The 17768-nt window shown below is 37.8% G+C and overlaps 1 protein-coding gene across 4 annotated transcripts in view; it reads right to left on the bottom strand.

The window, feature by feature from the left end:
- Positions 1-17768, bottom strand: part of ENTPD1 (ectonucleoside triphosphate diphosphohydrolase 1) — a 187343-nt gene that overhangs the window by 34775 nt on the left and 134800 nt on the right. For 3 of the 4 annotated variants that reach the window (XM_053582846.1, XM_053582847.1, XM_053582848.1), the window contains exon 9: positions 9370-9507. In XM_053582846.1, coding sequence (XP_053438821.1) covers positions 9370-9507 — 138 coding nt within the window. Of the gene's footprint in view, positions 1-3870; positions 7002-9369; positions 9508-17768 lie in introns of those variants that run through there. The other variant, XM_053582845.1, reaches the window with a different exon arrangement.

The following is a 17768-nucleotide window of genomic DNA, read 5'->3' as shown; positions in this document are numbered from 1 at the left end:
TGACGTTGCCATGAGCTGTGATGCCATAGCACTCTACCAAGGGTAACACAGTAAGACTCAGTCTCAAAAAAACGAAAAACAGAGCTGGAGAGCAGAGGCTTGCCCGTGTGGACTGAGACCGGCAGGCCGCGGTGTGGTCCCCTGATTCCAACTGGGCCGGCAAGAAGAGGCTTGCTGAGTGTGGACTGAGATCAATAGGCTGGGCCATGGTCCCCTGACTACAATAGAGCCTGCAAGCAGAGGCTTCCTGGGTGTGGACTGCAACCAGCAGGCAGGGGGTATGCTCCCCAGCTCCAACTGGACCCACGAGCAGAGAAATGGACACCAAACTGATTCTGGTGGGAGGGGGAATGGACCCTTGGCTCCAATTGAGCTGTTGGAGACCCTTGGATCCCTCTCTGTTGAGCAGGGTTTGTACTGCCTGAGACAATTGGATTGGAACTGGCATCTGGAGCTGTTCACCAGTGGACCCTCTGAGGTTGATCTTGGAAGTTCTGTAGCAGAAAGGAACTGAATGGTGGGGGTGAGGCAACCCAGCTGTCTGTATCTCTCCACAGCCGAGATTTAAACCTAATACCGTGGCTTCTTAGGATAGGGTAGAGGTAGGCTGATTTCAAAACAGAACCACCTTGTGCTAGCTAACCAAGTAGATCCTCACAGTCTCCACCCAAAACTCTGAAAGGGGCCTTTGTAAGGTTGTAGGGGATAAGCCACAATTATAAAGCCTAGTGCTTTGGTAAGGGGATGATTAACTCTACAACCTGGGAACCCCAATTCATTCTCACCCTACTAGTTCTAATAACCAAACAGTGGAAAATAAACATGGGCAGAACCAATGGAAGAACACTGGCAACATGAATAACCAGAGTAGATCAGCCCCCCAAAGAATGACAAAGGAGCTACAACTGAAGATGCCATGCATAGACAAATGGCTGAAATGTCAGAAATAGAATTCAGAATATGGATAGAAAATAAGATGAATAGAATGGAAGAAAAATTAGAAATTGAAATCCAAAGAGTAGTTCTGAAGTTGTCTCAAGAAATTAAGGAATTCAAAGTCAAAGTCAAAAAGACATTGACGTAATGAGAAAAGAAATAGCAGAGCTCAAGGAAACAAAAAAGTTATTTGAGGAGCTCCTAAACACAGTAGAGTCCCTCAGTAATAGAGTTGACCAGGCAGAAGAAAGGATCTCTGAAATTGAAGACAGAGCTTTTGAACATTTCCAAATGCTCAAAGAAGCAAACAAATGGAGAGCAAAAACTGATCATTCCCTGAGAGAGTGGCAGGATCACTCCAAAAGATCAAATTTTGAGTTTCATTTGTGATGGAGAAATCAAATACTTTGATGACATACACATGTTGAAGAAATTTGCCATAACTAAACCAACTCATCCATCCTCTACAATGACCAGCATAATGCTCTACCACCAAAGTAAACTCACTGAGATATTTTTGAACAAAACCCAACTTCCACAGAGGTGAAAGGGTTAAAAAGTCCACTGGACATTTGAAAAAAATGACACCCAAAACACTACCAGGCTTATCAATTCTCTCAATTAATGTGAATGGTTTAAATTATCCTCTAAAGAGGCCTAGGTTGGATGAATGGGTCCATAAACTCAGACCAGACATCAGCTGCATACAAGAATCTCATCTTACCTTAAGTCTAAAAATAGACTTAGGGTGAAGAGATGGACATCTATAATACAGTCAAATAGAAATCAGAAAAAAGCAGGGGCTATAATTTTATTTGCAGATACAATTGGCCTTAAACCAAAAAAAAAAGATGATCACTACATATTTGTCAAGAGAAACACACCCAACATGGAGAGATTTCTGTAATTAACATTTATGCACCCTATCAGAATGTGCCTCAATTTATAAAGCAAACCCTAATGGAGATGAACAACGTGATATCTTCCTGCACTATAATAGTTGGAGATTTTAACACCCCTTTGACAGTCTTGGATAGATCCTCCAAGAAAAAACTAAACAAAGAAATATTAGACTTAAACCTGATGCTAGAACAAATGGACTTAACAGACCTCTAGAGAACATTTCATCCTAATAAAACTGAATATACATTCTTCTCTTCAGCCCACAGATCATCCTCCAAAATTGATCATATCTTAGGACACCAGTCTAACCTCAGCAAATTTAGAAGAATAGGAATTATTCCTTGTATCTTCTCAGACCACCATGGAATAAAAGTTGAACTCAACAGGAACAGGAATCTTCATACTCAAACAATGTCATGGAAACTAAATAATCTTAGGCTGAATGATAGCTGGGTCAAAGACAGGATTAAGAAGGAAATCACCAAATTTTGGGAATAAAATGATAATGAAGACACAAATTATCAAAATCTGTGAGATAGTACAAAGACAGTCCTAAGAGGGAAATTTATAGCATTGAAAGCCTTCATCAAGAAAACAGAAAGCAAGGTAGCCAGCAATTTAATAGGTCATCTCAAGCAACTGGAAAAGGTGGAACTTCCAACCTCAAACCCAGCAAAACAAAAGAAATAACCAAAATTAGGGCAGAATTAAATGAATTTAAATACTAAAGAATCATTCAGAAGATCAACGAAATAAAAAGTTGGTTTTTAAAAAAGATTAATAAACTTAACAAGTTTATTAATAAACCTTTGGCTAACCTAACCAGAAACAGAAAAGTAAAATCTCTAATAACATCCATCAGAAATGATAAAGGAGAAATAACAACAGACACCTCAGAAATTAAAAAAATCCTCAATGATTAGTACAAAAAGCTCTATTCCCAGAAATATGAAAATCTGAAGGAAATGGACCAATACCTAGAAGCACACAACCTTGCTAAACTCAACCAGAAAGAATTAGAAATCTTGAATAGGCATATATCAAGTACTGAAATAGCATCAACAATACGAAATCTCCCAAAAAAGAAAAGTCCAAGACCAGATGGTTTCACATCTGAATTCTATCAAACCTTTCAAGAGGAACTAGTACCTATATTATACAACCTTTTCCAAAGCATAGAAAAAGAAGGACTACTTCCCAACACATTTCATGAAACAAATGTCACCCTGATCCCCAAACCAGGAAAAAAATCCAACAAAGAAAGAAAACTATAGACCAATATCGTTAATGAATATAGATGCAAAATATTCAATAACATCTTAGCAAACAGAATTCAACAACACATCAAAACACTTATACACCATGATCAAGTTGGTTTTATTCCAGGGTTGTTCGATATACACAAATCTACAAATATAATACATCACATCAAGAAAATAAAAAACAAAGACCATATGATTCTCTCAATTGATACAGAAAAAGCTTTCGATAATATCCAGCATCCTTTCATGATCAGAACACCTAAAAAAACAGGTATAAAAGGGACATTTCTTAAACTGATAGAGGCCATCTACACCAAACCCACAGCCAACATCATATTGAATGGAATAAAGTTGAAAACATTTCCACTCAGATCAGGAACTAGGCAAGGATACCCACTGCCTCCACTTCCATTCAACCTAGTAATGGAAGTCTTAGGCATTGCAATCAGGCAAGAGACAGCGATCAATGGTATCCAACTAGTGTCACAGGAGATCAAAATCTCACTCTTTAATCATCAGAGAAATATGAAAACCACTTTGAGATATCACCTAACTCCAGTAAGATTAGTCCATGTCACAAAATCCCAAAACTATAGATGTTGGCGTGGATGTGGAGAGAAGGGAACACTTCTATGCTGCTGGTGGGAATGCAAGCTAATACAACCTTTTTGGAAAGAAGTTTGGAGAACTCAAGAAACTAAAAGTAGTCCTACCATTTGATTCCTCTACTAGGTATATACCCAGATGATCAAAATCATTTTACAACAAAGACATTTGCACCAGAATGTTTATTGTAGCCCAATTCGTTGCCCATCAACCCATGAATGGATTAACAAATTGTGGTATATGTACACCATGGAATACTATGCATCCATAAAAAATGGAGACTTCACATCTTTTATGTTTACCTAGATGGGGCTGGAACATATTCTTCTTAGTAAAGTATCTCAAGAATGGAAAAAAGTATCCAATATACTTGATACTACTATGATATCAATATATAACCACCTACACATTCATACAAATGATAAAACATAGCTATAGTCCAGAAAGTAGAAGGGAAGCAGAGAAAGAGGGGAAGGAGGAGATGGAAGGAGAGAGGGTATTTGGGGGGATCGCACCTAATGCACATGATGCATTGGTACATTTCAAAACTATTAAAGAAAGATTATAATTATGATGGATGTGTTAATTAGTTCAATGTAAGCATTTCACCTTGTATATCAAATCAACATACTGAACCCAATAAATGCATCAATATACACAGTTATGATTTAATAAAAATAAAAAATAAATACATTAGTTGAAAAATAAAAAAAATACAGAAAGAAAAATGCCTGATATTTTAGAAAACTATAAAAAGAAAAAAATACTTTCACAGTGACCTACATATTAAATTACAAGCCCATCTGTCTGCTTCCCTTTCTACCACATCCCATGAACTCTGTATTCATGTCAAGTTTTAGGTACATGCTTAGAGATTATGAAGAGACAGCCTAGTATAATCAGGAAAGAAAATAATGGATAAATGCATGCCATACTTTTGCTCAGCCATATAGGCAAGTGACTTAACTTCTCTGAGCCCCAGTTTCTGTTTCTATAAAATAGAAGTGGTAATAGCTGCCTTCTTCATATTGCTGTGAGGATTAAAAGAAAAAATGAATACAATGCCCTTGAGCACAGAGCTCAAAACTCTTTTGGCCTTAGCTCTAGAAAATTTTCCTACCCAATGGATAGCTGGGAATGGAATGTGTGTCTGCCCTTTCCAAAGGCATTGTATGGCTTTATTAATGAATGGGAAGTGAGTGAGAGAGAGAGTGAAGGGGAATAGTAATATATATTTGTGTATATTTTACCTTTAAGGTATCTGGAGCCAAACTCCACTTGGTAAAATCTCCACTTATGGAGGGAGGTAGTAGGCACAACCTAATCTCAATTCTGTTGGGAGAGAGGGTTGGTTTTGAGGCAGATCCAGGAATCTGCTCTGGGCCATTCTGGGTGTGGTAGGTGAAAAACAATGGGTCACTATTAAATAATTTTACACTATAAATGCACCAATAAAAGCTACAAGAATATAAGCAACCGGTTTCTGATTTGGCTTCTGATTTCTAATCAAGGAAGTTCTTGTCCACAGCATTTTTAATATTTAGTCACCTGGCCGTTGTCAACAATGACTTGTTTGTTCAAGAGATACAGGGACATTTGGCTTCTAGTTTGTGGGAGGGATTTTCTTTCTCATTAATTCAACAATCTGTGTCCATATCCAGAGATGGAAAGCTTGGGACAAGGTAAGAAGAAAACATCACCATTTAATCCTGCTGTATAGGTAACTCTTGCAGCAACCCTTAAGGGAAAGGAATATGGGATATCTTCCTCTTTCTGGGGTAAGGTTCATAGTAAGTATTTCTCCCACAAAATATTCCATGGCATAAGTAAATAAATCCAATACTGACAAGGATGGCAAAAGTACTTCCTGACATGGTTGCTGGCATATCTTGATGTTTAAACACAACGAAAGAACAAAAACATGCCAATCCATAATAATGCTGCCTTCTCACTAAATTAAACCTGGGACAACAAGATGTATCATAGCTTTAAAATTCAGTGAGCCATCTTGGCAGTGCAGCTGGTTAGCACAGCTGTTAACTGAAAGGTTTGTGCCTACCCAGGATGGTCTTATCTCCAGATAATTTCTTGATGATAAAAATGTTCTGGAACTAAATAGTGGTGATGGTTGCACAACATTGTAAATGTACTAAATGTCACTGATCTGTAATTAATTGAATGTTAAATTTTATTTATATTTTACCATAATAGAAATAAAACCTCAGAAGATGCATTGGAGGATGTATTTTCCTGACCCTGAGTTGTAACTATTTTTCTTCCTGACATGTATATACATCTACCATATAGTAAGCCTTGATATTTGAATGTGTATATGTACATCTGCTTTTTAAAAATCTTGGTTCTGAGTATTCCACTCTATAGCATTTTGGCATCATCCAGGAATATGTGACTCATTCACATCCCTGTCTTGGAAAGGATTATGAATTATATTAACGTCATGAGTAGATGCCCTTGTAAAACTCTTTGGCCTTAGCACATATTTGCCTACTCTAGACAATTTTCCTACCCAATGGGAAGCCTGGGAATGGAATGTGTGCCTGCCATTTCCAAAGGCATTGTATGGCTTTATTAATGAATGGGAAGCAGGAGGATGAGAGAGAGAGAGAGAGATTGATTTTCTTAAAGAGTACAATTGAACCCATTCCTGAGATTCATCTTTTAACCAGCTCAGCTTCCCAGCACAGGACTCAGGACTCTCAGTTTTCCTAGACAAAGTCAATATTGTTCTTTTATAAAGCAAAGATCATGAAAAGTGACAGGTTTTTAAGAAGGGCACAAGCATAGAGTACAAAGAAGAAAGGGGCAGCCGAGAAATAGTCACAAAAGAGACAGTGTCTACCAGAAGTCCTTTCAGCAGAGGGAGGTAAATACCTCCCAGAGAAAGGCTTTAGAAAAAACTAAGCTTCATGTTGGTCAACACTGGCCCTGGTGAGCCAGCAAGGATGACTTTGTACACTACTGGTGAGCAGGGAAGGATGACTTTGTATAGCACTGTAGAGGAAAGTGCTCCCTGGGCAAGTAATTTTTTTTTTCTTCACTCCAGCCAGCAGATTCCAGCTGCTCTTGTTATACTCCTTCTTTGCAGAAAAATGAAGGCTTATGAAAAATAAACATGCCTATGGAAAACACTGCAACAAGGATCAGGGAGAAGAAGACCATGAGGAAGACATAGGTGCCGTGGGGGAGAGGTTTGGATATTGGCTTCTCAGCTGGGATCATGTTGGTCAGGTTCAGCATGTAGCCCAAAGTCCAGCCAGCATTGCTGCCCTCGATCTGCAAACAGTGGGGAAAGTCTGTTGTTTGTGGTTGGAGGAGATAATCTGTAGCTTTTATGCAACCCCATCCATAACACTGAGCACCCAATAGCTCAGTGTTAATTTTATTTTCCACACTGGGAATATGGTTGTAGGGAAAATAGATTAGGAGCAAGTGATTAAGCAAGAGAGTTTGGAGCCTAATTACTATATTTCCAAAGTTCAGAGTTGGTGAATGATTGCCCATTTCTCCTGCCTAGAAGAACTTAATTTGACCTTTGGAGCTTTGCATTCCTTTTTTCTTGTTTGTGTGAATTTTGGAGGAGGGGGAGTGGTAAGGAGTGACAGGAAGCAAGAACAAGGATGAGAAAATGATTGTCCCTGGCCTTTTACATCTTCATGAGGCCCAGAAAAAACAGGACTTCTCTATGATTCAACTAGGGAAAAATTAGGGAATAATCCCAACAAGTCAATCTTACTTTATAGAAGTTGGAAGACTACGCATATACATGAGAATATATTCTTATTAAATGATAAAACATGCTATGACCTTCCTAAGAATATTTTACAGTTACCTCAAAACATATTAGAATATAGGTAGTCTGTGAATAATAAATTTTGAAAATATTTTTTTGCATGGGCCATGCATAGTCATGGAAGTACAGATAAGCTTAAAGAAGAAAATAAAAGCCATCGATACTTCACCATGCAGTTGTTGCTGTTATTATTTTGTGATACATTCTTCCAGTCCTTTCTGTGCATGTATTTTTCTTACCAAAAATGGAATTTGGCCAGTCGTGGTGGCTCACGCCTATAATCATAGCACTCTTGGAGGCCAAGGCAGGTTCATCACTTGCACTCAGGAGTTTGAGACCAGCCTGAGAAAGAGCAAGACCCCACCTCTGAAAATAGACAGGTGGTAGCTCCTGTAGTCGCAGCTACTTGGGAGGCTAAGGCAAGAGGATTGCTTGAGCCCAAGAGTTTGAGGTTGCTGTGAGCTATGACGCCACAGCACTCTACTGAGGGCAACAAAACAAGACTCTGTCTCAAAAAAAAAAATGGAATCAAATTGTACGTAGAATAATTCACTGAAAATATCTTGCGAACATCATTCCATAACTCAAGATATTTCTACATCATTACTGACATGAACTGCCTTGTACATTCATTTTTATGCAGTTTATCCAATTACCATAAATCTCAGAAATGGAGTAATTGGATGAGATGATGTGTACATTTTTAAGGCTCTTAGCACATATTATCAAAACAGTCTCCCAAAAAGTTGTGCGAGTTTACTCTCTAATCAATATCATGTGGAAGTTCCCCCTTCTATACTCCTTTACCAAGCCTGGAAATTAATAATCTCTAAAAGATCTACTTCCCTCTGTGGAGGATGGGAACCTTATCTGACTGTCTATGTCAAAGAAGGATCCAGAGCTAAAGGATTTATCACCTAGGCCTTAGAAATGCTGGATTATGCTTTGGAGGAGTTTAAGGAATATAGCTCAGGACTGCCTCTGTGTGTCAGATGTGAATTTGACATAGACATATCCCTCAAACAAAATAAACTGTGAAAGAACGGAAGGAAGACTGGGATATAAAAACAAGGAAAAGATTTAAATTTGAATTAGCAAGAGCAGTACTGACAAGAGTGTAATGAAACCAGTATCCTAAATGATGCAATAGCACTCTGCTTCAATGATTTGTTTTGCTAGAAATCACCATATTTAATAGAGTAAATGTTTTTGCCATTAGTGAGGATGGGTTTAAACGGTTTTGCCATTAGTGAGCATGGGTTTAAAAAGGAAGAGAAACACTGCTCTTGATATTTTTCATCAAGCTTGAGTTGTTAAACTGCTGCAAATGTGTCTCTATTCCTGGATACCTGCAGGTGGTGCTATGATAAAGCACTGCAGTGAGGCTTCTAAGCAGCGGTCCCATCACTTACAGCCACTCAGTCCCCTTCCTCACACAGACCTTTCAGATTAAAGTAACAACCAACAAGTATGATGAAATCATGACTATCCTTTTCCACCTTGTGAAAGAGGCCTTTGAGAGGATTGTTGAAGTCAGCACACAGAATTACTGTGACTATTGAAATGCTGTTACTTTAATATCTCACTTTTTTGTTTTGTAAGGAATTAGCCACTGATATGTAGGAAGAAAGGAGCAACTGAGAATGAAGGTAATTCTCCTTCAAGAGAATGCTCACAGCTGGTCAACATACCCAGGAGGGCTTGACACAGAGTACCAGCTTGTTCAGAGGTGGGATGGTAGAAAAGAACATCAGGCCAAAACTTACTGCCCACCTCTTTCAAGCCCAAAGCTGCTTCAATCACTAACACCCAATCCCAACCTCCCCTCAACCCAAAAGATACCCAAATTACCTTGCCAATGAAATGAGTATTATCCCAGGAATTGGCTGTGAAATGATAGCCTTGCAGGAGGAGGGAGAGGATGTAAGTACCAGAAAAGCAGTATTCACTCAGGTACTTCTCCTGTATTCCAACAAATGATGTCTTTACCTAGAAGTGAAGTGAAGGAAATATACTGGTACAACAAGCATCTCTCTATGACCTTCTTTTTCACTATTATACCTGATGAAGAAAGGAGAAAGTTCACATGAGCCTGAAGGTTGACCTCTTCAAGGAGGTTGGAGTGGTGTTGCACTCTTTCAGTAGGTGCAGGGGTTTATAATTTAGGGTCACTGGAGGAAACTTTTCCTCCATACGATTCTATATTCTTATGTCCTCTAAGAAAAAAGTAGTTCTTATGGTCTAGTAAATTCAAAAATACTGTTTTAGTGTTCCTTTTATCACCTAAAGTTGGAGTTTCACCTTCACATTAGCATGTTAAAAGCTGTGAAAATATTGCATGAAAGAAAATCCAACTTTTTAAAAGTTCAGATTAATATGAGGGTACATATGATCAGTTACATAGTTTGTTTTCATGAGGTTAAAGTCCAAGTAGTACTTGTGTCCTTCTCCCAGGAAATGTGCCATATATCCGTGCAATGTGCTTATTGGGTGGGAAATTAATAAATCCCCTTCCCCCTCACCACTACTTGAAATAGAGTTTTACTCTCATGTGAGCATGTAGTCGTTAATCTACTAGTTTCAATTTAGTACTGAGTACGTGTGACGTTTGTATTCCATTCTTGAAACACTTCACTTAGGAGAATGTTTTCCAAATCCATCCAGATTGTTACTAAACACACAAAATCTCTATCTTTTTGATGGCTGAACAGTATTCCATGGTGTAAATATATCACAATTTATTAATCCATTCATGTGTTGAAGGGCACTTAGGTTGTTTCCACAACTTTGCATTTGTGAATTGTGAGGCTTATAAACATCCAAGTGGAAAATGTCCTTATAGTAAAATGTCCTTTTTTTTTTTTTTTTTGCAGTTTCTGGCCAGGGCTGGGTTTGAACCCACCACCTCCAGCATATGGGGCTGACGCCCTACTCCTTTGAGCCACAGGTGCTGCCCTCTTTTTTTTTTTTTTTGAGACAGAGCCTCAAGCTGTAGCCCTGGGTAGAGTGCTGTGGCATCACAGCTCACAGCAACCTCCAACTCCTGGGCTCAAGTGATTCTCCTGCCTCCATCTCCCAAGTAGCTCGGACTACAGGTGCCCGCCACAACACCTGGCTATTTTTTTGGTTGCACCATCATTGTTGTTTGGCAGGCCCGGGCTGGATTCAAACCCGCCAGCTCAGGTGTATGTGGCTGGTGCCTTAGCTGCTTGAGCCACAGGTGCCGAGCCTTTTTTTTTTTCTTTTGAATAGACATCTAGTAATGGGAATCACAGGATCAAATGATAGGTCTACTTTTAGTTCTTTGAGGAATCTCCATACTTCTTTCCATGGAGGCTGTATCAGTTTATAGTCCCATCAACAGTGCGTAAGTATTCCCTTCTTTCTGCACCTATGCCAGCCTCTATTGCTTTAGGACCTTGAGATGTGGGTCACTGTTACTGGGGTTAGGTGATATCTTAAAGTGGTTTTAATTTGCATTTCTCTGATGATTAGTGATGATGAGCATTTTTTTCATGTGTTTGTTAGCCATCTGTCCTTAAGAGAAAAGTTTCTGTTCATGTCTCTTGCCTAGTTTTTGAGGGGGTTGTTTACTCTTTTCTTATTGATGTGCTTGAGCTCTTTGTAGATTCTCATAATTAGCCCTTTGTCAGATTCCTAGAATACAAAGATCTTCTCCTATTCTGAAGGTTGTCTCTTTGCTTTGTTGATTGTGTCCTTAGCGATACAGAAACTTTTTAATTTGATCAGGTCCCATTTATTTATTTTTGTTGTTGCTATGATTACCAGTGGGGTCTTCTTCATAAATTACTTCCCTAGGAAGATAAGGCTAACAGATTTTCCCATACTTGCTCCTAAGACTTGTATAGATTCATGTCTTGGATTTAAATCTTTTATCCATAATGACTTAATTTTTGTAAGTGATGAGAGGTATGGATCCAGTTTATGAGGCTAACCATTTCTCCCAGCACCACTGATTGAATAGTGATTCTTTTCCCCAAAACAAAACAAAGCATTGTTAAAGCAAACAGATGGCAATACGAGCTGGTCTTATCTCTGTACTATTCCAAAGATCTATATCTCTATTTTTGTGCCAATAGCATGCTGTTTGTATCACTAAAAACTTGTAGTATAACCTGAAGTCTGAGAAAATGATGCCTCCAGATGTGTTCTTATTTCATAGAATTACATTAGCTATTCAGGGGTTTTTTTCTGATTCCATAGAAACATAGAACTATATTTCAAGATCTTCAAAGTATCACATTGGTATTTTAATGGTAATTAAATTAAATCTGTAGATTGCTTTGAGTAGTACAGACAATTTAACAATGTTGATCCTTTTTTTTTTTTTTTGCCACAGAGTCTCACTTTGTCACCATTTGTAGAGTACCATGACATCACAGCTCACAGCAACCTCAAACTCCTGGGCTCAAGTAACCCCTTGCCTCAGCCTCCCACATAGCTGGGACTACAGGTACCTGCCAGAACGCACAACTATTTTTCTAGAGAGAAGGGGATGCATTATTTTTATGATGGGTACTTGAATCCTATTTGCTAATATTTTGTATCAATATTCATTAATAACATTGGTCTGTAGTTTTCTTTTTTTTTTTTTTTTTTTTTTCAGTTTTTGGCCAGGGCTGGGCTTGAACCTGCCACCTCTGGCATATGGGGCCAGCACCCTACTCCTTTGAGCCACAGGTGCTGCCCAGTTTTTTTGTTGTGCCTTTACTTGGCTTTAGTATCAGAGTGATATTTGCTTTGTAGAAGGGAAGGGTTTTGACCACTATAGAAATGATAAAAGGAAGGAGGGTTCTTTCCTTCTTAATGTTTTGGAATAGATTCTGCAATATAGGTAAAAAGCTCTTCTGTGAAGGCTTGGCAGAATTCTGGTGTGAACTGTCTGGTTCAGGACTTTTTTTTTCTTGGAAGCTGTTTTTTGTTGTTTTAATTTAAGTCTTTAATATTGGTTTATTCAAGAGTTCTATTTCTTCTTGGTTGAGTCTTGGGAGGTAGTGTGATTTCAAGAATTGGTCCATTTCCTCCGTATTTTCAAATTACTGGGCATAGAGATTCTTTGTAGTTTTTAGTAACATTTTATATTTCTTTAGTATTTGTTATTTCTCCATTTTTAATTTCTTTGAGCTTTTTAGAGATCTTAATTTCCTGATTATTATTAATCTGGCCAAAGGTTGTCAATTTTATTTATCTTTAAAAAACAAAAACTTTTTGCTTCATTAATCTTCTGGATGGTTCTTTTATTCTTAATTTCATTTAGTTCTGATCTGATTTTGATTATAATTTTTTTTCTGCTGCTGAATTTATGATTGGATTGCTCTTTCTTTTCCAGTTACTTGAGATGATCCATTAGATTGTTGATTTGCATTCTTTCTGATTTCTGGATGTGGGCATTTAATGCAATGAATGTCTATCTTAAGACTGTTTTTGCAGTATCCTACAGGATTTGATAGCCTGTGGCATCATTGTCACTTTGTTTGAGGAATTTAATGATTTCCTTCTTTAGCTCCTCCATGACCCAGCTACAATTCAGCAATAAGTTGTTTAGTCTCCATTACTTTGTGAGTGTTTTTTTAAATTGATTTCTACTTTTATTCCATTGTGGCCTATAAAGATACATGGCATAATTTTTATTTTTTAAAATTTGTTGAGGCTTGTTTTGTGACCTAGGGTGTGATCACTCTTGGAAAATGATCCAAAAGCTAATGAGAACAATGTATATTCAGTAGTATTGGGGTGAAATGTTCTATAGATGTCTGTTCAGCCCATTTGTTCCAGAATCAAGTTTAAGTCCAAAGTTTCTTTGTTTAATTCTGCTTGGAGGATCTGTCCAGTTCTTCCAGTAGAGTGTTGAAGTCTCTAAATATTATGGTGTTGCTGTTTATCATTTCGTTTTAATTGTGGGAGTGCCTGAGTTGGGTAAATTAATATTTAGGATTGATACATCTTCCCATTGGATTGTTCCTTTGATTAGTATAAAATGTCCATCATTGTCTTTATTTGTGTTGTTTTAAAGTCAATGGTATCCCATTATAAATATTGCAGATCTCACGTTCTTTTGGTTTCTATTATCATGAAATAATGTTTTCCAACCCTTCATCCTGAGTCTTGCTTTGTTCTTGGAGAATAGATGTGTTTCCTGAAGCAACAGATACTGAGCTTGAATTATTTTTGTCCAATAGCAAGCCTATGTCTCTTCAGTGGGAAGTTCAAGCTATTCACATTTATTGAGGGAATTGGTAAGAAAGGTTGCTTTCTGTTTGTCCTGTTGTGAGGAACTCTATTGCTTTATCATTTAGCCCATTGTAGTAGCTAGGTTTTGTCCTTAAGTTACTAGGTAATTTTACTGCTGGGAGACTATTGCACTCCTCTGGTATAATTCAGGTCTTAGAACTTCCTGCAGGGCAGGTCTAGAAGTGACAAATGTCTTCAAAGGGTATATGTCAGATGATTTCTCCATCAAATATCAAGCTTAGTTTTGCAGGGTACAGAATCCTAGGCTGGTAGTTGTTCTGTTTGAGAAGACTGAAGGCAGAAGCCCACTCCCTTCTGGCTTGTAAAGTTTCCACTGAGAAGTCAGCTGTTAATCTGATGGGTATACGCTTATATATCAGATGTTGCTTCTGCCTGGAAGCTGATAGAATTTTCTCTTTTGGCTTGGCACCTGTAGATCAGTGACTATAGAGTCAGCCACATACACCAGAGCTGGCAAATCCAGGCCAGGCCTGCTAAACAACAATGACAACTGCACCAAAAAATAGCCAGGTATTGTGGTGGGTTCCTGTAGTCCCAGCTACTTGGGAGGCTGAGGCAAGAGAATTGCTTAAGCCCAAGTGTTTGAGCTTGCTGTGAACTATGACACTATAGCATTCTACCCGGGACGACAGCTTGATATTTTGTCTCAAAAAAAAAAGACTTTTCTCTTTCATTTTGGGTGTGGCCAGCCTAATTATAGTGGATCTAGGACATGTTTTGTTTGAATTGAGTTGCCTGGGATTCCAACGGCCATCTCTGACAATGCCTGGGAAATTTCAACTATAATACCTTCAACTAGAGCTTCCATGCTCTGCGGACTTCCTTCTCCTTCAGAGATACCCATGATTCATGTCTCTCTCTAAGAGAGTCCTCTGTTTTTGGTCTTTTCTTTCCTGCATTATTTATTTATTTATTTTTATTGTTAAATCATAGCTGTGTACATTAGTGCAATCAAGGGGTAAAATGTGCTGGTTTCATATACAATCTGAAATATTCTCATCAAACTGTTCAACGTAGCCTTCATGGCATTTTCTTAGTTATTGTACGTAAACATTTGTATTCTGCATTTAGTAGGTTTTGCCTGCCATTCTAAGATGCACTGTAGGTGTGGCCCCACCCATTGCCCTCCCTCCACTCTGACCACCCTCCTCTCTTCCCTTCCCTTGGCCCTTTCCCCATATTCTTGTGTTATAGTTGGGTTATAGCCTTCGTATGAAAGCTATAAATTAGTTTCATAGTAGGGCTGACTACATTGGATACTTTTTCTTCCATTCTTGAGATACTTTGCTAAGAAGAATATGTTCCAGCTCCATCCATATAAACATGAAAGAGGTAAAGTCTCCATCTTTCTTTAAGGCTTCATAATATTCCATGGTATACATGTACCACTATTTGCTAGTTGATTTGTGGGACGAGCACTTGGGCTTCTTCCATGACTTAGCGATTATGAATTGGGCTGCAATAAACATTCTGGTACAGATGTCTTTGTTATATTGTGATTTTTGGTCTTCTGGGTATATACTTAGTAAAGGAATTATAGGATTGAATGGCAGGTCTATTTGTAGATCTCTAAGTATTCTCCAAACATCCTTCCAAAAGGAATGTATTAGTGTGCATTCCCACCAGCAGCGTAGAAGTGTTCCCTTTTCTCCACATCCATGCCAACATCTCTGGTTTTGGAACTTTGTTATGTGGGCTATGCTTACTGGGGTTAGGTGATATCTCAAAGTAGTTTTGATTTGCATTTCTCTGATGATTAAGGATGATGAGCTTTTTTTCAGGTGTTTGTAGATCCTGTGTCTGTCTTCTTTAGAGAAATTTCTCTTCAAGTCCTTTACCCACCCTGAGATGGGATCACTTGTTCTTTTCTTGCTAATAGTTTGAGTTCTCTGTGGTTTCTGGTTATTAAACTTTTATCAGAGGTAATGTATTTTTGATACTGCTTCAATTGCCTGGGGAGTCCTCCTCATAAAATATTCACCCAGGCAGATTCTTTCAAGAGTTTTCCCTGCACTTTCTTCAAGTATTTTTATAGTTTCATGTCTTAAGTTTAAATCTTTGATCCAGTGAGAGTCTATCTTAGTTAATGGTGAAAGGTGTGGGTCCAGTTTCAGTTTTCTACAGATTGCCAGCCGGTTCACCCAGCACCATTTGTTAAACAGGGAATCTTTTCCCCACTAAATGTTTTTAATTAGCTTGTCAAAGATCAAATAATTGTAAGTACCTGGATTCATCTCTTGGTTCTCTATTCTGTTCCAGACATCTACTTCTCGGTTTTTGTGCCAATACCATGCTGTTTTTATCAGTCTCAGGTCTGGTAGCATGATTCCTCCTGCTTTGTTTTTATTTCTGAGTAATGTTTTGGCTATTCAAGGGTTTTTCTGATTCCATATACAACAAAGTATTATTTTTTCAAGATCTGTAAAATATGACAATGGAGCTTTAATAGAAATTGCATTAAAATTATATTTTGCTTTGGATAGTATAGACATTTTAACAATGTTGATTCTTCCCAGCCATGAGCATGGTATGTTTTTCCATTTGTTAACATCTTCAGCTCTTTCTTTTCTTAAAGTTTCATAGTTCTCCTTATAGAGATCTTTCACGTCTTTTGTTAGATAAACTCCCAAATATTTCATCTTCTTTGGCACTACTGTGAAAGGAATAGAGTCCTTGACTGTTTTTTCGGCTTGGCTATTGTTGGTATATATAAAGGCTACAGTTTTGTGGGTGTTGATTTTGTAGCCTGAGACATGGCTGTATTCCTTGATCACTTCTAAAAGTTTTGTAGTAGAATCCCTAGTGTTTTCCAGATATACGATCATGTCATCTGCAAAGAGTGAACGTTTGATCTCTTCTGACCCTATGTGGATACCCTTGATCGCCTTTTCTTCCCTAATTGCAATGGCTAAAACTTCCATTACAATGTTAAAGAGCAATGGAGACAATGGGCAACCTTGCCTGGTTCCTGATCTGAGTGGAAATGATTTCAATTTAACTCCATTCAAAACGATATTGGCTGTGGGTTTGCTATAGATGGCCTCTATTAGTTTAAGAAACATCCCTTCTATACCAATTTTCTTAAGTGTTCTGATCATAAAGGGATCCTGTATATTATCAAAAGCTTTTTCTGCATCAATTGAGAGAATCATACAGTCTTTATTTTTTAGTTTGTTTATGTGCTGAATTACATTTATGGATTTACATATATTGAAACAGCCTTGAGACCCTGGGATAAATCCCACTTGGTCATTGTGTATAATTTTTTTGATGTGTTGTTGGATTCTGTTTGTTAGGATCTTATTGAGTATTTTTGCATCAATATTCATTAGTGATATCGGTCTATAATTTTCTTTTCTTGTTGGGTCTTTCCCTGGTTTAGGGATCGAGGTGATGTTTGCTTTGTAGAATGTGTTGGTAGTATTCCTTCTTTTTCTATATTTTGGAAGAGGTTTAGTAATATAGGTATTAGTTCTTCTTTAAAGGTTTGGTAGAATTCTGACGTAAAGCCATCTGGTCCTGGGCTTTTCTTTTTAGGGAGATTTTGTATATTTGATGCTATTTCGGAACTTGATACAGGCCTGTTCAATAGTTCCACTTCGTTCTGGCTAAGTTTTAGTAGGTGGCGTACTTCCAAGTATTTGTCGATTTCTTTCAGATTTTCATATTTCTGAGAGTAGAGTTTCTTGTAATATTCATTAAGGATTTTTTGAATTTCTGAGGGGTCTGTTGTTATTTCATCTTTACCATTTCTGATTGATGAAATGAGAGATTTTACTCTTTTTTTCCTGGTTAGTTTGGCCAAAGGTTTATCTATTTTATTGATCTTTTCAAAAAACCAACTTTTGGAGTTATTGATCTGTTGTATAATTCTTTTGTTTTCAATTTCATTTAATTCTGCTCTGATTTTGGTTATTTCTTTTCTTCTGCTGGCTTTAGGGTTGGAATTCTTCCTTCTCCAGTTGCTTGAGATGTCC

Source organism: Nycticebus coucang, chromosome 3 (assembly GCF_027406575.1).
Source record: "Nycticebus coucang isolate mNycCou1 chromosome 3, mNycCou1.pri, whole genome shotgun sequence".
Lineage (NCBI taxonomy): Eukaryota > Metazoa > Chordata > Mammalia > Primates > Lorisidae > Nycticebus > Nycticebus coucang.
This window is presented reverse-complemented; position numbering and strand designations above follow the sequence as displayed.